Genomic DNA, 23,331 nt, shown 5'->3' on the forward strand with positions numbered 1-23,331 from the left:
TGGCTTAGTAGAAAGAGCACGGGCTTGGGAGTCAGAGGACGTGGGTTCTAATCCCCGCTCCACCACTTGGTCTCCCGTGTGACCTTGGGCCACTTAACTTCTCTGGACCTCAATTATCTCATCTGGAAAATGGAGATTAAGACTGTGAGCCTCACGTGGGACAACCTGATTACCTTGAATCTACCCCAGTGCACATAGTAAGCGCTTAACAAATGCCATCATTATTATTATTGGCCAGACTCCTGGCCAGCTCTAGTCCCCAGTGACCACACTATCCCCATTGGCCTTGGGGGACCGGGGAGACAGGGTGCAGAGCCGCCAGACACTGGGAGTCCTGTACCAGCTCCGCTGTGCAACCTTGGGCAAGTCGTGGAGCCTCTCTGGGTTCAGAGTCCACGGGGGTGAACGGGAAGAGGGCTAGGCTGGCCCGCTGCCTATGGATGGGGTGGGGGAAGGGGGGCGTGCAATGGCATGTGAGACCAGAAATGTGGGAATACAGGGGTCTCGGCGGATCTGCGGGCAGACTCAGTTTCCCAGGGGCTTGAACAGGTGTGAGCCCAGTTCCTCTAAGGATATCCGGTCTCTCCCCCAGGATTCCGCATGTCCAGCCTGGGCCCAGGGCCCCTATTTTCCGGCCAATGGAAGGATGGGAGGGAAGGGAAGGGGGGGAGGGGGCAGCTATGGACTGACCATATCCCCAGGCCCCAGTGGATCCCACCCTCAGGTTGCTCCGGCCCCACCTGGCCAGGGCTGACTGCCCCAGGGTGATAGTTGTGGGGTGGGTGGGAGGCTTCCCACAGGGCGAGGGGAATCTGGGGGTGGGGGGGCACCAACCAGGTAGAGGCTGCGTCCTCTGTAGAATGGCAGACACAGCCGCCTTCTTCTCCAAGGCCGCGGGGCTCAGGTCCTCACCGTCCAGCAGCTGGAGCAGTAGTCCGAGTTCCGGGAGGAGGAGCTCCAGCACTGCAAGGGGGGTGGCAGAGGGGATGGGGTCACTGCTGGGGTCACTGCCCGCCCCCCAACCGGGACTCTCCCACCTGGACCTCCCCACCCCCACCTCCAGCCATGCCCAGCATGGCATAGTGAATAGAGAGCGGGCTTTAATCCTGGCTCTGCCACTTGTCTGCTGTGTGACCCTGGGTAAATCACTTCACTTCTCTGGGCCTCAGTCATCTCATCTGTAAAATGGGGATTGAGACTGTGAGCCCCACGTGGGACAGGGACTGTGTCCAACCTGATCTGCTTGTATTCACCCCAGTGCCTAATATAGTGCCTGGCATACAGTAAGTGCCTAATAATTATTACTATTATTCTGTCTGAAGGAGCAGCCCCTCCAGAGCCTCTCTGAGCCCCTACTACGCTCAGGGATCTGTACCGGGTGTTTGCGGTAAGCAAAGCACTGTGCGAGGTGCCAACTGTGGGCAGAGCCCTGTGCTGAGAGCCTGCTGTGTGCAGAGCGCTATACTGGATGCCTGATGCATGCACAGCGCTGTGTAGAGTGTCTGCTGCTGAACTGTATTTTCCAAGCGCTTAATACAGTGCTCTGCATACAGTCAGCTCTCAATAAATACGATTGAATGAAAGGGAATAATGAGCTGCTGAATAAATAATTGCTTAGGATCGAGTGAAGAAATCCCTTTGGGAGGCTTTGAAGAAGGGATGGGATGGGGTCTGGAAAAGCTGAGAAGGGACAGGTTTGGGGGTGGGGGAGGAGGGAGGGCGGGAGGTGGGGGGCCCTGAACTGGGGAGGAGAAGGAGGAAGGAGCGAGTATGTCCGAGGGATCCTTGGACACCAAAGATTTGCAGAGCCGTGGGAAGCACCCGGAGAGGGGGAACGATCTGGGGATGTGTGACTCTGGGGGAAAGACCCCCATCCTGGGCTAGAACCGGGCCTCCCTCCCTGCCCCCCATTGCTGCTTCTTCCTTCCTCCCGTTGCGGCAGCAGGCGCCGCCCAGCCCGGACTCCGGGACGTGGACAGGATGTGAGCGGCCCTGCTTCCCAGCGGACGTCCCGCTATCGGTGGGACCTCCTGTTTCCTCCTCCCCTCTTCCTCCTCATCCTCTTCCCCGGCCACTGTTAACCCCCAGTGTGCTGGTCAGCCCTCCACTCGGCCCGGGGCCTTGGTCACCTCGGGGCAGCCCTTGTCCAGTCTAGACCAAGACTTGGACTCCCAAAGTGGTGTTTGGAGGGCTCTCCTGCTAGTCACCCTCCTGGACATCAACCTTCATGGCTAAGGATAGGCCATCAACACTCCTGACCCTTCCCCAGTGACCCAGCATGGACCATCAACACCCTTAACTCTCCCCTCTCCATCCCTGACTCTCCTCCCAGAGCTGACCATCCCAACACTCCTGACTTTCCCCTAGTGACCCAACATGGACACTTGTCCATGGATTTGTCCAAACTCCTCTGGACCTGCTGGGATTCCCCGTTGCACAGTTCTCTGTAGGAACGGATTCCCTGTGCTCACCCCGGGCTAGATGCATTTTATTGTATTGTTCCACCCTCCCTCCATGTTAGCACTTAGTTTAGTGCTTTGTGCACAGCGCTCAATAAATATCATTGACTCACTGATTGAAGTTTCCTTTTGTTTGCTCTAAACCTGCCCCTTCCCACCCCAGTGGGGCCCCTCGGCCTGTGGGGTGGGATTTGGGGAACAACACTTCCAGGTCGGCCCAGTCCACCCTGGTTCTGTAAATTCCAGCCCTGTCCCCTCTCTGCCTGTGTCTGTCTGGCCTGCGGCCTCTCCTTGCCCAGAAGCTGAGCCTCCTCCCACTAAGCCCCTGGTTACCCTGGTTCTTTTTCCCGGGGGTTGGGCGGGGGGGGGGGGGGTGTGCTCCTAGACTTCTCTGCAGGAATCCGCAAAGGGGGCGAGACTCATAGGAGTCCCGGGAACTTCCCTCACCCCCTCTCCCCAGAGACGGCTCTTGTCCCTGTGGAAAAGGCTGCAGGGAAGAACCCGGACCCACCTCCCCTCTCAGCCACAGGGGGGCATCGACATCAGCTGTAGAGACGGGAAAGGGATAAAAATAATAATAATAATAATTATTATTATTATTTTGGTATTTGTTAAGCGCTTACTATGTGCCAAGCACTGTTCTAAGCGCTGGGGGAGATACAAGGTAATCAGGTTGCCCCACATGGGGCTCACAGTCTTAAACCCCATTTTACAGATGAGGGAACTGAGGCACAGAGAAGTGAGGTGACTCGACCAAAGTCACACAGCTGATAAGTGGCGGAGGCGGGATTCGAACCCATGACCTCTGATTCCCAAGCCCGAGCTCTTTCCACTGAGCCACGCTGCTTCGCCATGGCCTCCCTGGGCCCACAGGGGGCGCCACCACACCTCAGTTCAGACTTGGTCCGGGGCCTCAGCAGCTGCACGTGCCTCGTCTGCCTGGCAGAGGCCACCAGAAACAGAATTCCACTATTGGTGGAATGCCTTCCCAGCTGCACGCTTTATTAGCTACCGAGGAACAAATCACGTTCGGGCTTTGAGGGGGCAAACTTACTCAATTACTCACGGATCGGGGCTGGGGGGGGGGGGGGGGTCCCGGGATCTTACCCTAATCTCTGGATGCATTCTCTTCATGGTACAGATGAAGTGAATAAGGTCCAGGGAAGTTAAGTGACTTGCCCAAGGCCACCCAGCAGGCCTCCTATCAATCACTCTTATAATAATGATGGTATTTGTTAAGCACTATGTGCAAAGCACTGTTCTAAGCACTGGGGGGGGATACAAGAGCTCACCTCCTCCAGAAGGCCTTCCCAGACTGAGCCCCCTCCTTTCTCTCCCCCTCCTCCCCCACCCCTCCCCACAGCACCTGTATATATGTATATATATTTGTACGAATTTATTACTCTATTTATTTATTTATTTTATTTGTACATATTTATTCTATTTATTTTATTTTGTTAATATGCTTTGTTTTGTTCTCTGTCTCCCCCCTTCTAGACTGTGAGCCCACTGTTGGGTAGGGACCGTCTCTGTATATTGCCAACTTGTACTTCCCAAGCGCTTAGTACAGTGCTCCGCACACAGTAGGCGCTCAACAAATACAATTGAATAAATGAATGACTACAAAGCGATCAGGTTGTCCCATGTGGGGCTCACAGTCTTAATCCCCATTTTATAGATGAGGTCACTGAGGCCCAGAGAAGTGAAGTGACTTGCCCAAAGTCACACAGCTGACAAGCGGCGGAGCTGGCATTAGAACCCATGACCTCTGACTCCCAAGCCCGGGCTCTTTCCACTGAGCCATGCTGCTTCTTTTGGATGGAATGTCTGCCTTGTGCAGAGCACTGCACAGAGCACTGAGGAGAGAGCAACAGAGATAGACGACCCGGTCCCTGGCCTTGAGGATCTTATGATTTAGCGGAAGAGATTGTGCTCCCTCAACCTCTTTCCTGCGACACTTAGCTCCTCACTCCCACCCCACCTCCTGCTTCCTCCCACTCCTCTATCTTCCCTATTAGAAGGCAAGCTCCTAGAAGGCAGAAACCTGCTAAGCCTCTTATTTGCTTGGTACAGTGCTCTGTAGGTTGTCAGTACATACCAACACTGTTAATACTGTCCCCTCCAGTACTCCCCCAGTAGACGATGATTCCCCCACTATGATAGGGCAGGGCTGGGGGCCGAGGGAGGGATAGGATCTTCTCCCTCCCTGGCAGTCTGGCCCCATGGCCTGGGCATGGCCACCCAGGCACAGGCTGAGGCTGGAGGTCTGGACTCAGGGCAGTGTACCTTCCGGTGTGCAAGACACTCCCGCCCACTTCCGACTCGGTGCCCAGCAGGCACAGGCAGCCGGGGAGGGGCTCGGAGCCACAAAGCCAGTGTTGTATGTGAACAGAGGGGAACGGGAGAGGAAGGAGGGGAGGAGGCTGAACTTTTCCGACCCCGGATGGAAGCCCTAAGTGTCCCTCAGGGGAGACAAGATCCCCAGGGACTGACCCAAGGCAGGGCCCAAGGCCCGATGCAGGGGGCAGGCCTGAGGGGGCCTCTGGGTACCCAGGGTGGGAGCTCACCTGCCCCAGGGGAAAGTGGGTGATCCCTGCCACAGGGGACAAGGATGGGGGGGACAAGGCAGGCTGACAGGTTGGACTAGAGAAGAGCGAAGACAGCTCCCCACCTCCTATGAGGCTCTCCCAAGCACCCCCCAGATTGCCTTGCATGCACTGGGTACCCAGCACAGCACCCTGTGTGTACCAGGCATCCAGTTCATTGCCCTGCAGGCACCTGATGCCTACCACAGCACTCTGCAGACACTAGGTGACAAGCACCATGCCCCGCACATGCCAGGAGCCCAGTAATAATAATAATTCTGGTATTTGTTAAACTCTTACTATATTCCAGGCACTGTGCTGAGCACTGGGGTAGATATAAGGAAACTGTGTTGGAGACAGTCCATGATCCACACAATCCCCATTTTACAGATTAGGTCACTGAAGCACAGAAAAGTGAGGTGCCTTGCCCAAGGTAACACAGCAAGCAAGTGGCAGAGCCAGGATTGAAACCCAGGTCCTTCTGACTCCCAGGCCTGTGCTCTATCCACTAGGCCACACTGCTTCCCTACAACACTCTGCATGCAGAAGGGCTCAATACAGTGCTTTGCACACACCAGGGCTCTGCACACAGGCACTCGATCCCCTCTGGACAGGAGATTTTCTTCACAATTCAAGAAGACCCCAGCAGCAGGAAACTCTTCCTGGGGGCCCCCATCTCAGGACACCCACAATTCCCCAAAACAAAGCCCCCTAAAAGCCATGTTCCCCAGAAGATCTTCCCTGATTGACCCTCCCTTTCCCACTCACACCATCCTGTCTGTCTCGTGTTTAATTGATCAATGATCTTTACTGAATTTACTATGTGCAGAGCACTGTACTTAGCGCTTGGGAGAGTACAATACAGCAGAATTGCCAGACACATTCCCTGCCCACAGCAAACTTACGGTCTAGAGGACTGTATGTTTATCAACTGACTGATTTATCTGCCAGCAAATATGAGGAATATGTGTACAATTCCTACTGAAAGGTAGGCCCCTAAATGTGTTGTATGATTGGGCTGGGTAACAACTTTTTGATCTGAGGATACCCACCTCAAAGTTGTCAGAGGTGATAAAAATGACAACATTCTAACTTATTATGCTAAACTCAAATGGAAACATCAGCTAGAAACCTCCCTCACCTTGCTTCATTAAGGGACCTTAAACCTATAGACTGTAGACTGCAAGCTCGCTGTGGGCACGGAATATGTCTGTTACAGTGTATTCTCCCAAGTGTTTAGTGCAGTGTTCTGCACACAGTAAGTGCTCAATAAATGCGATCGACTGACCATTGGTTTTGGTAGCACCGCTGCAGTAACCGGGCATCTTATCTCCTGGGTATTAAGGTCATTCACTCCAGCTCTTATGTCCCTCTTTTTCCCCCCTGTCCTGTCCAGTCTGCCAGCACCCCCAGGCTCGAGCCAATGGGTATTTTAGTGGTCAGTTGACACTGTTGCTTTTTCCCTGATAATTACATTCCAGGCTCCCTGGGCTCCTCATTTCCCCATCAGCAGTGGGTGGGATCCCAGACAGGGCAGTGATTACTAACCCCCTCCCACCACAAGCTCTCCAAATGCAAAGCCACCATTGCTCCCCATCCCCTTCCATCACAAGCCCACCACCTGCAGCCCCCGGAGCCCCCCCACTTCCTTCCCCAGCCTATCTCTGGGGTAGAAGATGGAAGCCTGGGGGTGGGGGCGGGAGGGGGAGAGGGAGGTCATTGTTTATGGCCAAAATAGCCTCTTCCTGCCACAGTGGCTAGGGACACTAAAGAATGGGAAGGGGGCGGGGAGGGGGCCGTAAACAAAAATATTTTTAGTCCTGGTGGCTTCTTGGGGGCTGGCACACAGAGGGCTAGAAGACGTGGGCAGAGGAGAGGGAGGGAGAGTTGTGGGGGTGGAGGAGCAAGAAAGGGGAGCAGAGGAGCTAGCCTGGGGGGAGAGAGAGCAGTTGTGGAGAAGCAGTCATGGGAGGGAAGCAGTTGGGAAGGGAGAAGTTGGGGGTGGGGGAAGCAGCAGCGGGGTGCTGTGGACACTGAAGGCCCAGGGCACAGGTGGTACTGACCTCATCCACAGGGCCCTGGGGGAGGATTGGGTCCTCCTAGAACTGCCTTTGCTGCCCACAGTGGGCCTAGCTGAGGGAGGTAGGGCAGGACAGAGTGGAGAAGGCCACCAGGAAGCTCAGGAGAGGGAGCAGCTTCCGGTCAGGGAGAGACGGGAAGGCTCAGGGCCCTTCTGCCAGGAAGGGGCAGGGCTAGAGTTTATAGGACAAGGAAGGGGGTGATCTCTATTGCCCATCCTCCGTTACTGCCTCTCCACTATGCCCACTCCTACCCCCTTCACCCGGGGCACATGAGGGCCCAGTATTGGGAACAGGTGGCCAGTTTGGGGGTTCCAGACCCCCCTCTGCCCAGGATAGCACAGCTGCACTCCATCTCCCTCCCTGTAGAGGACCTCACCCCTCCACCTCCACCCCCCCAAGTCCTGGGGCAGACTAGCCAGACCGTTTAGGTAGCCTGGTTGGGGGGGGGGGGGGTAGAGCAATGGGGGCAAAGAGAGGAGGGGGTGGGAGAGGAGGAGAAGGGGGAGAGAGCAGGGGAGTGGATAAGGGAGGGTGAATAGGGTGGGGAAATGAGGGGTTAGTCTAGGAAAGCTTCTCTAAGGAGATGTGATTTTAGGGCTTTGAAGCTGGGGAGAATGGTGGTGGCCTGTCGGATATGAAATAGGAGAGATTTATTATTACAATAGCATTTATTAAGTGCTTACTATATGCCAAGCACTGTTCTATAAGCGCTGGATTTCTGAGGTCAACCCTCCTTCCTCCCTGGAACTCTCTCCCCTTTCACAGCCCAAGGACCACCACCCTCTCCATCTTAAATCCCTTCTGGAACCATACCTCTTCCAGGAAGCGTTCCCTGATTAATCTTTCAATCTCCCCTTCCTTATTTTAGCCCTCCAACTGGCACCCCAACTTCCACATCACCTAAGCAGGTGAGTCTTCACCAGGACCAAGCTCTTATGTCCATCTGTACACCATGGTTTCCCCCTACGTGTGACTTTAGTATCTGTCTCACCACTTTCCCACACAGCCACCACCTAGATTATAAACTCCTTGAAGGTAGGCATCCTGAGGGTCACATCTCCTCCAAGAGGCCTTCCCGGATTAAGCCCCACCTTCAAAGCCTTATTAAAAATCACATCTCCTCCAAGAGGCTTTCCCCAACTAAATGCTCATCTCCCCTACTCCCTCTCCTTTTTGCGTCACCTATGCACTTAGATCTGTACCTTAGAACAGTGCTTTGCACACAGTAAGCACTTAACAAATGCCATCATTATTATTATTACCTTTTAAGCACTTGATAATTCACCCCATCCTCCGTCCCACAGCCCTAATACATGCCTGTTTACTTGTTCTGTTTTTTGTTGTCTGCCTCCGCCCTTTTAGACTGTGAGACCGTTGTTGGATAGGGATTGTCTCTATCTATAGCCCAATTGTACTTTCCAAGTGCTTAGTACAGTGCTCGGCACACAGTAAGTGCTCAATAAATACGATTGAATGAATGAATAGTGCAACTGCCCCAAATACCATCACTGTTATTGTTAATAATGATAACAATGATGGTATTTGTTAAGCGCTTACTGTGTGCCAAGCACTGTTCTAAGCACTGAGCCCTGTTACTTTGTTTGCGGGGACCTGGAGGGTGGGGGCCAAAGTCGCCCATCATCATCATCATCATCAATCGTATTTATTGAGCGCTTACTATGTGCAGAGCACTGTACTAAGCGCTTGGGAAGTACAAATTGGCAACATATAGAGACAGTCCCTACCCAACATTGGGCTCACAGTCTAAAAGGGGGAGACAGAGAACAAAACCAAACACACTAACAAAATAAAATAAATAGAATAGATATGTACAAGTAAAATAAATAGAGTAATAAATGTGTACAAACATATATACATATATACAGGTGCTGTGGGGAAGGGAAGGAGGTAAGATGGGGGATGGAGAGGGGGACGAGGGGGAGAGGAAGGAAGGCGCTCAGTTTGGGAAGGGGCTTCGTCCTGAGGATCTCCGGCCTTACTGGGCTCTCTGCAGCTGGACTGGCCCCTCCCTGCTGGAGCCCCCACAGCCTCACCCCCCGACCCTGCTGGGTAGGAGGGGCTGTCCTCGGCTGCAGATCGAGGTGGGGTCAGACAACCCCACCTCCACCCCTCCCTTCTCTCCCCCCGCCCCACCCCCCAGCCGGCCTCCAAAACCAGCTCCCTGTCCAGCCCAGCCTGGGCTATAAAAAGCCCCGAGCGGCGATCCAGTCCAGCAGGAATGCCTGTCATGCTTTCTCCCACCCGCCCAACCGGACGGCCCGGGCTGGGGTCCGACAGCTGAGCCCCCTCCCCTCCTCTCCCCCGCCCTGGGGAAGGGCCGGGAATGTGGGGCGGCGGCGGCAGCATTGACCTCAGCCCCTGCGGGGGCGAAGGGAGCCGAGAAAACCTCTCAAACAGCAATCCCTTCTGGGATTTAGGAAGCGCTCACTCTGCGCCGGACACTGCGCCAAGCGCTGGGGCTCTGGGTTTTCCCACTGGCCCTGGCTAGGGAGAGGCGACCCAAGGCTCTGGGCGGGGATTAAGGCCAGGATCCCCAAACATCTTTTCCAACCCCTCCTGCTTTGATACCTCGCCCCCGACGCCTTACTACAGTGCTCTGCACACAGTAAGCGCTCAATAAATACTATTGAATGAATGAAATTCCTTTAGGGAGGCGGAGCAGGGATGGGACAGGAGTGCGCCCCAACCCCAAGGTCGGGGGCAGCAGATTGGGAAGAAGCAGCACAGAGCCCGGGCCTGGGACTCAGAAAGTTGTGGGTTCTAATCCCGACTCCGCTACTTGACCTTTTGCACATCGCTTTGCTTCTCTGGGCCTCAGTTCCCTCATCTGTAAAATGGGGATGGAGATTGTGAGCCCCACGTGGGACAGGGACTACGTCCAACCCGATTTGCCTGTATCCACCCCGGCGGTTAGTACAGTGCCTGGCACATAATAAGCGTTTAATACCATTATTATTATTGTTATTATCATCAGCCCCTCAGTGCCCTCGTATGCCGTCGCTGCGGGGCTGGGGGGTGGGCCGTGGGCACGCCTCTCTGATCAGGAAATGGCTGGGGTCCAGCCCAGGCCGTTTTCCCAAGCAGCCGCACGCCTGACAGCAGGTCCCAGCATGATACAGTCGGGGCGCGGCGGGGGCGAGGCAGGGCCTGTTGGGCGCAGCAAGGGTTAACCGTGTTAGCCCCGGGCAGGCCCTCAATTGCTCCCTCACCTCACCGAGGCTTTGATAATAATTCTGGTATTAAGCGCTAAGTGTAGGTACTGTACTAAGCGCCGGTGAGGGCACACCAGCAAATCGAGATGGAGGCAGTCCCTGTCCCACGTCACAGTCTCAATCCCCTTTTTATAGTCGAGGTAACTGAGGCCCAGAGAAGTGGAGTGACTTAATAATAATAGTAATAATGGTGGCATTTATTAAGCACTTACTAGGTGCAAAGCACTGTTCTAAGCGCTGGGGAGGTTACAAGGTGATCAGGTTGTCCCATGGGGGGCTCACAGTCTTAATCCCCATTTTACAGATGAGGGAACTGAGGCACAGAGAAGTTAAGTGACTTGCCCAAAGTCACACGGCAGACAAGGGGGCGGAGTCGGAATTAGAACCCACGACTTTCTGACTTCCAGGCCCGGGCTCTACCCACTAGGCCATGCTGCTTCCCATACAAAGCCTCCTCTGTTTGACCCGGGTGGATGGGGGGGAAGCTCACCCACTGACTCAATCACAGACCCCCACCTCAGCCCACTGGTGAGGAGGCACCATGACTGCTTGGGTGGGGATGGAGGTGACGCGGAGGTGACCCAGACTCCCATCTCCGGTAGACCCCTCCCTCTCCTCTGCCTCAAAAGCTCTTCTTTTCTAGTTGCAGGACAGAAGGCAGAGTGGTCAAAGAGGGGTGGATAGAGAGAGAGGAAAAGCCCCTCTTCCCCCCATCCATGATGATATTTGAGTATCTCTTTCACCCCATCTAGAGAAGCAGCGTGGCTTAGTGGAAAGAGCACGGGCTTGGGAATCTGAGGTCGATCTGACTCTGTCACTGTGTGACTTTGGGCAAGTCACTTAACTTCTCTGTGACTCAGTTACCTCATCTGTAAAATGGGGATGAGGACTGTGAGCCCCACGTGGCACAACCTGATTACCTTGTATGTACCCCAGCACTTAGAACAGTGCTTGGCACATAGTAAGCGCTTACCAAATCCCACTGTTATTATTAACTCCTTGAGGGCAGGGATCATGTCTACTAATTCTACAGTACTCTGCACAAAGTCAATCCTCAGTAAATACCACTGCCAGCTTGACTGCAGAAAACGCTGGGAATTTTGAAGGCCTGTCCCATGATGAATGGAATCAATCATTCATTCAGTCGTATTTATTGAGCACTTACTGTGTGCAGAGCACTGTACTAAGCGCTTAAAATTGTGGTACTTGTTAAGTGCTTACTCTGTGCCAAGCACTAGTGTAGATATAAATTAATCAGGTTGGACACAGTCCCTGTCCCACATGGGGCTCACAGTCTTAATCCCCATTTTTCAGATAAGGTAAATGAGGCCCAGAGAAGTGACTTGCCCAAGGTCACACAGCATGCAGGTGGCAAAGTTGGGATTAAAAACCAGGTCCTTCTGATTCCTAGGCCTGTACTCTATCCACTAATCCACACTGCTTCTCAATCAATCAATGGTATTATTGAGCACTTACTGTGTGCTGAGCATTCAATCGTATTGAGTGCTTTCTGTGTGCACAGCACTGCACTAAGAGTTTAGCACTGTACTAATCACTTGGGAGAGTACAAATACAATTGAGTTGGCAGACACATTCCCTGCCCACAATGAGTTTACAATCTAGAAGTGGTCAGCACTTTAACTTCTTAATCATGCAACTCAAGGAGCCTTCACTGATGCCAGCAAAAGGGAACTGGGCTTTCACCCAGTCTCCCTGCTGAAGAACAAGTGGGCAGTAGGGATGGTGTCACTGAGGGCCTGGTGTTGGGGTGATGGGGCCAGTGCCCCCAGGTTCTGGTTGTGGGGGCGATGGGGCCGGTGTCCCTGCTTCCAGGTGTGGGGGTGATGGTGTCCCCGGGTCCCAACTCTGGGGACGAAGAGGCAAGTGACTCCCCCACAGCTGTGATTAACGACTGAATGACCCCATCCTCATTCCCACCCAGGAATCTATCCAGATCTGAGAATGTCTGAGCTTGCCCAGAGAGATGGGAATCGGTTGTATCTGCCCTAGTCACTCTGCAAGTTCATTCATTCATTAATCGTATTCATTGAGCGCTTACAGTGTGCAGAGCACTGTACTAAGTGCTTGGGAAGTACAAGTTTGCAACATATAGAGATGGTCCCTACCCAACAGTGGGCTCACAGTCTAGAAGGGGGAGACAGACAACAAAACAAAACATAGAAATCAAATACAATAAATAGAATAAACATGTACAAGTAAAATAAATAGAGTAATAAATATGTACAAACATATATACAGGTGAGTTAAGTTAAGCCACATCCCCTTGAGGACCCAGCTCAGACTCTCAGTGGGCTGCTGTCTCTCTGTTGGATGGGGGGGAGTCTTCTGAGAAACCCCCCTCCCGGCTCCCACTGGGAACAAGGCCTTCTGTGGCTGGGAGCCAGGCCTCTCCCGGGAGGAGCAGTTATTGGCCCCAAACCGGGCTGCAGAGGACAGAGGAAGCACCTCCTCTTCCGGGAATTCCCAGAGTCGGGACCGAGGCAGGGGGGAGGAGGGGGCGCTGGGGCCCCCAACCACGAGCTTCCGGCCAGACTGATGTCCAGGCAGCCCCAGACCAAGTGGCTGGGTCAAGGCCCTGCCCTTGTGGCCAGAGATGCCCTATGCGAAAGCAGCCACCTCCGACTGGGTCAACTGCCACACAGTAAGTGCTCAATAAATACTATTGAATGAATGAATGAACTGCCCCCCATCTCTGCACTCTGATTGGCTCACAGAGAGCTCCAGGGTGGTGATTGGCTAGAAATTTTGGTGGAGGGGAGATGGGGAAGGACAGGATGAGAAGAGAGGCAGGGAGGCCCCAGGACAGCTTGAGAGAGCCGGCCCTGGCCAGAGAGATCAGCCACAGATCAGGCAGGCCCACCACAGACCAGACAGATCCATCAATCTACCACATCTACTGAGCACCACCTGTTTGCAGAGCACTGTACTAAGCGCTTGGGAAGTACAAGTTGGCAACATATAGAGACGGTCCCTATCCAACAGTGGGCTCACAGTCTAGCAGGGGAAGACAGAGAACAAAACAAAACATATTAACAAAATAAAATAAATAGAATAAATATGTACAAGTAAAATAAATAGAGTAATAAATACGTGCAAACATATATACATATATACAGGTGCTGTGGGGAAGGGAAGGAGGTAAGGAGGAGGGGATGGAGAGGGGGAGGAGGGGGAGAGGAAGGAGGGGGCTCAGTCTGGAAAGGCCTCCTGGAGGAGGTGAGCTCTCAGTAGGGCCTTGAAGGGAGGAAGAGAGCTAGCTTGGCGGATGTGGGGAGGGAGGGCATTCCAGGCCAGGGGGATGACATGGGCCGGGGGTCGACGGTGGGACAGGCGAGAATGAGGCACGGTGAGGAGTTTAGCGGCAGAGGAGTGGAGGGTGTGGGCTGGGCTGGAGAAGGAGAGAAGGGAGGAGAGGTAGGAGGGCGCGAGGTGATGGAGAGCCTTGAAGCCGAGGGTCAGTTGACTAGAGCTAGTGCATATGATCCCTGACCACAAGGAACTTACATTAGATCAGTTAATGGTACTGAGTACCTACTGCGTGTAGAACACTCCACTGAAAGCTTGGAAGAGTATAATACTCTGTGAACCCCACGTGGGACAGGGATTATGACCAACCTGATTAATTTGTATGTACCCCAGCCCTTAGAACAGGGCTTGACACATAGTAAGCACTTAATAAATGGAATAATAACTTGTATCTTCCCAACACTTAGAGCTGTGCTTGACACTTAGTAAACACTTAATAAATGGTTGTTATTATTGCTACCATTGTTATAGATTTGGACATAAGCCCTGCCCACAAAGAGCTTCCAGTCCAGTGGGGCAGACAGACATGGAAATGAATAATAATAATAATAATAATGGTATTTGTTAAGCACTTACTATGTGCCAAGCACTGTTCTAAGCACTGGAGTTGGTACAAGGTAATTGGGTTGTCCCTCATGGGGCTCACAATCTTAATCCCCATTTTATAGATGAGGTAACTGAGGCACAGAGAAGTTAAGTGACTTGCCCAAAGTCACACAGCTGACAAGTGGCGGAGCCGGAATTAGAACCCACGACCTCTGACTCCCAAGCCCTTACTAATTCCACTAAGCCACGTGGAAAGATATGGATAGGAGTGCTACAGGGTTGGTGGAGTAAATATCCAAGGGTTTAAAGCGAAAGTACTGAAGTGGCAGTTGGGGGGAGACAGGATGGGGTGATGAGAGGTGAGTCATGGAAGGCTTCCTGGGGGAGATGGGCTTTCCAAGGGCTTTGAAACTGGGGAGAGTGTTGGCCTATCGGACACGAAGGGGGAGGGAGTTCCACGCAGAAGTTGGAGGAGGCAGAAGGGAGATTGAGGGTGGGTGGGGGAAGAGAGATCAGGTGGGGTTGGGAAGAGACCTGATGGAGAGGGCAGAGATACTTGCATTCATTCATTCATCCAATCGTATTTACTGAGTGCTTACTGTGTGCAGAGCACTGTACTACTACTACTACTAATAATAATGGCATTTGTTAAGCGCTTACTATGTGCAAAGCACTGTTCTAAGCGCTGGGGTGGATACAATGTGATCAAGTTGTCCCACGTGGGGCTCACAGTCTTAATCCCCATTTTTACAGATGAGGTAACTGAGGCTCAGAGAAGTTAAGTGACTTGCCCAAGGTCACACAGCAGACTTGTGGTGGAGTCAGGATTCGAACCCATGACCTCTGACTCCAAAGCCTGGGCTCTTTCCACTGAGCCACGCTGCTTCTCTGGAAGCACTAAGCGCTTGGAAAGTACAAGTTGGCAACATATAGAGACGGCCCCTACCCAACAATGGGCTCACAGTCTAGTGGGGGGAGACAGACAATAAAACATGTAGACAGGTGTCAAAAGCGTCAGGACAAATAGAAGTATAGCTATAAGCACATCATTAACAAAATAAATAGAATAGTAAATATGCACAAGTAAAATAAATAGAGTAATAAATCTGTACAAATATATACAAGTGCTGTGGGGAGGGGAAGGAGATAGGGCAGGTGGGGATGGGAATACTGAACTTTGCTATCCAGGCACCTCACTTATTCAAATCCCTCTTTCCCTGCAACTTCCATGCCCCTCCCATCTCACCCCCCTCAATACACGAACCCCAAGCTTCCTCCCAGCCCAGATTTCTTCTCAAAGAGCCCCAGCTCCTACCTCTGACCCCATGACTCCACTCATGCCAGCCCTTCTTTTCTGGGTCCCGTGCCCCCCGTCCATCCGGGCGGAGACACTCCTGCCAACCCGAACGCCTCAGAGCCCCCTGCCCCTGCAGAAACCGTGTCCGGGGGGTGGGGGGTCCCATTTTGCCCGTGGGGGTCACGGAGAGCTAGCGGAGCCCGGCTCCGTGCGGGAAACTTTCACGGAGAAAGTCACAGGGCTGTGACCTCTCCACACCCAAAGGACTAGAAATGCAGCGTTGCTCAGTGGAAAGAACCCAAGCTTGGGAGTCAGAGGTCATGGGTTCTAATCCCGGCTCCGCCGCTTGTCAGCTGCGTGACTTTGGGGAAGTCACTTCACTTCTCTGTGCCTCAGTTCCCTCATCTGTAAAATGGGGATTGACTGTGAGCCCCACGTGGGACAACCTGATCACCTTGTACCCACCCCGGCGCTTAGAACAGTGCTTCGCACACATCATCATCAATCATATTTATTGAGCGCTTAACAAATGCTATTATTATTATTATTATTAAAGCTGGACCTGGTCCGGGATTCTGGCGTCCTTGCCCCCAGGCCGCGGGGAGTGGGGGTGTCCGAACTCCGGGACACTTCGCGGACCCCGGAGTCCAGCTCTGGGGACCTCGTGAGAAGCCAGACCCTCTTGCCGTTCAGAGGCCCCCCCCTCTTCATCCCGCCCTCCCCAGGGGTCCGCTCCACCCCCTCCCGGACCCCCGGAGCGGGCTGACACTTTGGGGGGCTGCGGGGGAGACCCCTCCGGCCTCGTGAGACCCTCCCCCCAAGACGGCGCTGTCTTGCTTGGGGAGGGAGGTGAACCCCGGGGCGAAGGGGGACCCCCACGTCCGACGGGGACCCTCCCCCTGTACCCCTCCCCGTCCCCGGGTCCAGCACTCACCGCTCGTCCTGTCCATGGTCGGGGGTCGCGGGGGGCGAGGGCGTCCGGCCGCTGGGCTCCTTCCACCTTGCAGCGCGGCTGCCGGGCGTAACTTCCCCGCCGCTTCCTCCGGACCGGCTGAAGCCGGGTCTTAGCGCCCGCCCCCTCCCCCTCCTCCGCCCCCCAGCCCCCAGAGGGCTGGGAGCCGGGGGACCCAGGCTCTAGCCCCACCTCTGCCGAAGGCCCTCTGGGGGACCTAGGCTCAGCCCCGGAACCCCTCCAGGCTTCGTCTGTAAAACAGGAAGCAGCGTGGCTCGGCGGAAAGAGCCCGGGCTTTGGAGTCAGAGGTTGTGGGTTTGAATCCCGACTCCGCCACATGTCTGCTGTGTGACCTTGGGCAAGTCACTTCACTTCTCGAAGCCTCAGTGACCTCATCTGTGAAATGGGGATGATGACTGTGAGCCCCACGCGGGACAACCTGATCACCTTGTATTCCCCCCACAGCGCTTAGAACAGTGCTTTGCACATAGTAAGCGCTTAACAAATGCTATTATTATTATTATTATTATTATTATTAAGAGGGCCTTCTTGGATAGAGGGGACCGAAGGGAAACATCGCGGGGGAAATTGAAGGGTCCATCGCACCCCTCTCCGGACCCCCTCGCCCCGGACTCCTCCATGCCCCCATGAACTAGGAGCTAAAGGGCAAATGAGAAGCAGCGTGGCTCAGTGGAAAGTGCCCGGGCTTGGGAGTCAGAGATCTGGGTTCTAATCCCGCCTCCACCACTTAGCAGCTGTGTGACTTTGGGCAAGACACTTTACTTCTCTGTGACTCAGTTATCTCATCTATAAAAGGGGGATGAAGATGGTAAGCCCCACGAGGGACAACCTGATTCCCTTGGATCTACCCCAGCGCTTGGAACAGTGCTTGGCACATAGTAAGCAGTTAACAAATACCATCGTTATTATTAAATGGTAGCTACTGCATGGCCTGAATGGGCGAGGCCTACCGCTGGACCGTGGGTCCCACAACTGCTTCTCTCCACCCATCTATTCACCCCTTTTGCCCTGCAACTCTTCCAGGCCAAGAACAGCCTAGCACCTCATAGAACTTGGTAATAATAATGACGGTATTTGTGAAGCGCTTACTATGTGCCAAGCACTGATCAAAGCGCTGGGGTAGATGCAAGGTAATCAGGTTGTCCCACGTGGGGCTCACAGTCTTCATCCCCATTTTACAGTTGAGGGAACTGAGGCGCAGAGAAGTGAAGTGTCTTGCCCAAGATCACACAGCAGACAAGTGCGGAGTCGGGATTTGAACCCATGTCCTCTGACTCCCAAGCCAGTACTTTAGACACTAGGCCATGCTGCTTCTCAGTAGACACCTAGCACAGTACTTTACACCCAGGACAGTGCTCTACACTTAGTAGGCTCTCAGAGCAGTGCTGTATGCCCAGTAGGCACCCAGTACATTACTCAGCACACAGTATGCACCCAGCACAGTGCTCTGTACCAAGTTGACAATCAATCAGTAATATTTATTGAGCACTTACTCTAGTCAGAACCCCATTAGGAGAGCAAAATAGGGTTAGTAGACACAATCGCTGACCTCAAAGAGACTACAATCAGTCAATTGATTGATATTTATTCATCACTTACTGTGTGCAGAAAACAGTACTAAGAACCTAGGAAAGCACAATACAATAAAGGCAGTGTAATCTGGCCTGGGAATCAAGAGACCTGGGTTCTAATCCCAGTTCAGCCTTATTTCTGCTGTGTGACTTTGGGCAAGTCACTTAACTTCTCTGTGCCTCAGTTTCTTCATCCGTAAAATGAGGGGGAAATCCTACTTCCCCATGAGGGACAGGGATTATGTCCAACCTCTTTATTTTGTATTCTACTGCAGCACTTAGTAAAGTACTTGTCAAATAGTAACCTCTTAATAAATAGTAGTAGTAGTAGTATCCATTCATTCATTCAATCACATTTATTGAGCGCTTACTGTGTGCAGAACACTAAACCCTTGGGAGAGTACAATATAACAATAAACAGATGCATTCCCTGACCACAGCGAGCTTACAGTCTAAAGGGGGAGACGGACATTAACACGAATAAATAAATTACAGATATATACCTAAGTGCTGTGGAGCTGGGGGGGAGAGGGGAGGGGAGAATAAAGGGAGCAAGTCAGGGCAACGCAGAAGGGAGTGGGAGAAGAAGAAAGGAGGACTTTGTCAGGGAAGGCCTCTTGGATGAGATGTGCCTTCTAGACTGTAGGGACCGTCTCTATAGGTTGCCGATTTATACTTTCCAAGCGCTTAGTACAGTGCTCTGCACACAGTAAGTGCTCAATAACAACGACTGAATGAATGAATAAGGCTTTGAAAATGGGAGAGAATAATTGTCAGTAGTAGTAGTAGATCCCTGCCCTCAAGGGGCTTACAGTCCAGAAAGAAAGGCTGACATTAAAATGAAATATAAATCAGAGGAAATGGGGAAGTGTAAGGATATGGACATAAGTGCTGTGGGTCTGAGGGTGGGGTGAATAGTAAATGCCTAAAGGGAACAGTTACTAGTTCACAGAGGGGAGGATGTAGAGAAATAAGGGCATATAATAGGCTCAATATCTGCTATTGATGGATTGGTCAGGACAGGATAATCAGATCGAACACAGTCCTCACCCAACATGGACCTCCCAGTATAGTTTATCTCCAGTTTACAGCTGAGGAATTGGGGCCCAGAGAGGAAAAGTGATTTGCCTGAGGTCACACAGCGGACCAGGGGCAGAGCCGGGATCAGAACCCGGGTCTCCAGACTCCCAGCCCGGTGCGCAAACCATGAGGCCACACCGCCTCTCTTTATCCCCACAAAGGCACCCCGGGGGCCCGAGGGGCTCGTCCCCTTTGGGCTTCCAATGTCACATCTCACCCTAGACCCGAGCCGGCTCCCTGAAGGTATCCGGGCTCTCTGCCCCTCCCCGCCTCCCGCTCCCCCATCCCCGCCCATATTTTCCCTCCTCGCTGCGGGGCCGTGTAAAACGCTCCTTGTTCGGGCCCGCACAATGCGGCTGTTATCTCCCCGCTCTGGGGAAGTGACGCCCAGAGCCCCCTGCCCCCCTCCCCGGGAACGGCCCGGCGGCCGGCTGGCACTGGGCGTGGGGAGCCTGGGTGGAAACCCCCTCCCCAGAATTCCGCCTCAGACCCCAGGCCCCCCACATTCCACCCCCAGGTCGGCGGGGTTCGGGGATGATGGTCAATTCCTCGGTCCGGTTCAGAGATCTGGAAATTTTTTAGGACTCTTCCTTTCCTCCCCTTCCCCCAAGTCCCTTCCCGTGGAGAAGCAGCGAGGCCTAACGGAAAAAGCCCGGGCCTGGGGGTCAGAGGATCTGGGCTCTAATCCCAGCTCCAGTTATCTCCTGTGTGTCCTATGGATTTCCTCACCTATAAAACAGGGATTCAGTATCTGTTCTCCCCTTTAGACTGGGAATCCCTGGGGGTATAGACGATTGGGTCTTCTGATCTGTCTGTTTTGTAATTCCCCCCCGCCCCCCAAAGCACTTAGCTGCATTTTTCTGATGGGATTTAAGTGCTTTCTATGCATCAAGCACTGTGCTAAATGCTGGAGTAGATACAAGTTTATCAGGTTGGACCCAGTACTTTCTCACATGGGACTCACAGTCCTTGGCATATAGTAAGTGCTTAATCAACACCACAGTGATTACTACAATTGTAATGATAATGATGGTATTCGCTTACTGTGTGCCACACACTGTAGTTATTATTAGGGAAGCAGCATAGCCTAGTAGCAAGAGCAAGGGTTTAGGAGTCAGAGCACCTGAGTTCTAATCCCTGCTCTGCCACTTGTCTGCTGTGTGACCTTGGACAAGTCACTTAACTTCTCTGTGCCTCAGTGACCTCATCTGTAAAATGGGGATTAAGACTGTGAGCCTCATGTTGGCAAACATGAGATTATCTTGTATCTACCCCAGGGTTTAGAACAGTGCTTGGTATGTAGTAAGTGCTTAACAAATACCATTATTATTATTATTATTATGTCGACCCATGTGGATGGTAGAACCCTCTGCCCCAGCTCCCCTAACCCCTCAAACATCTTCCAGTGGTCCAGCCTCTCTCTCTGGTTGAAACAGTATGATTTCTATCTGTAAAAACCAAAGAACCTGGAATAATAATAATACTGGTATTTGTTAAGTGCTTACTATGTGCCAAGCACTGTTCTAAGCACCGAGGGTAGATACAAAGTAATCAGGTTGCCCCACGTGGGGCTCACAGTCTTCATCCCCATTTCACGGATGAGGTAACAGGCACAGAGGAGTGAAGTGACTTACCCAAGGTCGCATAGCAGACAAGTGGTAGAGCTGGGGTTAGGACGCACGTCCTCCGACTCCCAAACCTGTGCTCTTGCCACTAGGCCAGAATCTCTCGCAGGTCCCAGAGACGCGGGGATAAGGGGTGTTTCGGGGTGGTGGGTGGAGGGAGGAGGCGAGGCTCGTGTCCCATTTTACCTCCTTCCCTTCCCCACAGCACCTGTATATATGTATATATGTTTGTACATATTTATTACTCTATTTATTTTACTTGTGCATATCTATTCTATTTATTTTATTTTGTTAGTATGTTTGGTTTTCTTCTCTGTCTCCCCCTTTTAGACTGTGAGCCCACTGTTGGGTAGGGACTGTCTCTATATGTTGCCAATTTATACTTCCCAAGCGCTTAGTACAGTGCTCTGCACATAGTAAGCGCTCAATAAATGCGATTGATGATGATGATGATGATGAGATCGTCCTGAGGGGGCTCAGTGCAGAAATTCCCGGCTGAAAAGCGTCCAAAAATGGGAAGCAGAAGGATCCAGCCAACAGATAACTCGTCTGTGTCCTGCCCCCACCCTGCGCTGCCCCCCAGGACCCTCCTCCCCTTCCCTGCGCCTTGTAACAGGGGGTGTTCCTCCCCCAGCTCCAGCCCCGCAGCCACCCTGACTCCTTAGAGCCCGAGATAAATAGTGAATTTGCCACCTGACCCAGCCTCGACTCAGCCGGGCCAGGCTCTCCAAGTTTCATCGTCCCCGGGACCTGGGAGGGGTCTCCCTTCTTCCTCCTCCGCCCACCCCATCTTGGGGTTCTCAGATAATAATAATAAAAATGACATTTATTGAACGCTTACTATGTGCAAAGCACTGTTCTACGCACCGGGGAGGTTACAAAGCGATCAGGTTGTCCCACAGGGGGCTCACGGTATTAACCCCCATTTTACAGTTGAGGGAACTGAGGCACAGGGAAGTTAAGTGACTTGCCCAAAGTCTCACAGCTGACAATTGGCAGACCCGGGATTTGAACCCATGACCTGTGACTCTAAAGCCCGGGCTCTTTCCACTGAGCCACGCTGCTTCTCCAGATCACTTCACCTCCTTTCCTGTCACCTGGGTAGCAGGCTAGAGGCAAGCTATGGGGATGGTGCAAGTGGAGAAAAGCATCTAGATTCCGCTCAGAGCCCCAAGGCGTCTCCCTGCCGACCCCCACATCCGGGGAGACCCCTCGAGATGCAGCCCCGCGATAAGGTGAAACCTCAGGAATCAGGAGGACGTGGGTGGCTTTTTTTTTATTTTCCAAAGCGCTTTTCACATGACACGCATCCTCTGTTCTCCTCACAACAGCCCTGCGAGGTAGAGAGAGGCGGGTCCGAGCACCCCAATTCTACAGGTGGGGAAACTGAGGCCCGGAGAGGGGAGGTGGCTGGCTGGGGGGTGGATGGGAGAGAGGAGCCTGGCCTCGAACCCGGGTTCTGAACCCGAGGCTGTTTCTGCCGGACCATTCTCCTCGTGAGATTCCGAGGGCGGGGGCATAGCCAGCAAAGGTAACAGTTCCATCCCGGCCTCAGTTTCCCTGGCATTGTGGGCACGGCGGGGGTGGGGGCGGGAGCAGAGGGGGAGGGCTGAGTCGGCCCGCCCAGAAGCTGGACGGGGGCTAGTGGCCGGCCGGCCTGGACAGTGGCTTCGGCCCTCGGTATTCTAGGCACATAGGTCGGACATTGCGGGGTGGGCGACCCTCCTGGGGCGGGGAAGAGATGTGCCCGGGCCCGGGGGCCGGCAGTGGGGCTGGTTTGATTGCACTTGTGGTGGTGGGGGGAGGTCTACACCTGCCTGAAAAACCCAGCAGCTTGGGTCTGCTGGGACCTCAGGCAGGCTCTCCCCCGTCTAGATCCGGCCTGGGGGGGCAGCAGTTAGGGGAGCCCCCCCATCCTTCCCCCGTTCCGGAGGGCTGCAGGGGGGCGGAGAAAGTGGAGACGTCGGGGTTGGGGGACAGGTTCCCTGGAGAGGAAGAGACTCTGCTCATAGTAGACCCCAGGAAGGGGCGGGAGTAAGATTTGGTATAAAAAACGACGCTCGTGCGAGAAGGGCGACTCCAAACCCACCCCTCCCACCCCTCTACCTTCCCCTTGCTCTGGCAAATTGGGGAGGCGGGGGAGGGGTTCAGATACCCCCACCCACTGCAGGCTGCGGCCCCTATTGCACATGAGAGTTCACTCAGAGCTTCAGGAGAGAGGTCCTTCCAAACTCTATAGGTTTGTACGTACCTCTCTTCTTTCTCTCATACATATATTTATCTAGCTCTCTGTCTATAGATAGCATACTCTATTTCTATAACCTTCCAGGGGGCCAGAAGGCCGAGGCTCTAGAACAGCCGGGCTTGTTTCTTCAGTTCGTTCCTCTTCCAGAGAGCCAGCCGGTCAAACTCGGACATGGCCATGCCGAAGATGTGGCGGAATTCCTCCGGGGACAGGTGGCGCTGGAAGGCAGGGGGGAGGGCGGGATGAGGAGAGCTGGACGGCGAGGACCAGCCGGGGAAGAGGGAGGGGAGGGAGGAGGACTCAGGCCCG

At 53.4% G+C, this 23,331-nt stretch overlaps 2 protein-coding genes across 7 annotated transcripts in view; both read right to left on the reverse strand.

Annotated features, from left to right (window-relative positions):
- The window catches only part of AFAP1L1 (actin filament associated protein 1 like 1), a 32,055-nt gene extending 15,526 nt beyond the window's left edge, over positions 1-16,529 (reverse strand). The window contains exons 1-2 of the mRNA XM_038771085.1: positions 16,463-16,529; positions 835-963 (exon numbers count right to left, since the gene is read on the reverse strand). Coding sequence (XP_038627013.1) covers positions 835-963; positions 16,463-16,478 — 145 coding nt within the window. The 5' untranslated portion in view covers positions 16,479-16,529. The remainder of the gene's footprint in view (positions 1-834; positions 964-16,462) is intronic.
- A 5,509-nt stretch (positions 16,530-22,038) lies between these two features.
- ABLIM3 (actin binding LIM protein family member 3) overlaps positions 22,039-23,331 on the reverse strand; it is a 37,864-nt gene continuing 36,571 nt past the window's right edge. For 5 of the 6 annotated variants that reach the window (XM_038770623.1, XM_038770622.1, XM_038770621.1 and 2 more), the window contains one exon: positions 22,039-23,240. In XM_038770623.1, the coding sequence (XP_038626551.1) occupies positions 23,127-23,240 (114 nt within the window). In that variant the 3' untranslated portion in view covers positions 22,039-23,126. The remainder of the gene's footprint in view (positions 23,241-23,331) is intronic. The other variant, XR_005457172.1, reaches the window with a different exon arrangement.

Source organism: Tachyglossus aculeatus, chromosome X2 (assembly GCF_015852505.1).
Source record: "Tachyglossus aculeatus isolate mTacAcu1 chromosome X2, mTacAcu1.pri, whole genome shotgun sequence".
In the NCBI taxonomy this organism is placed as follows: Eukaryota; Metazoa; Chordata; class Mammalia; order Monotremata; family Tachyglossidae; genus Tachyglossus; species Tachyglossus aculeatus.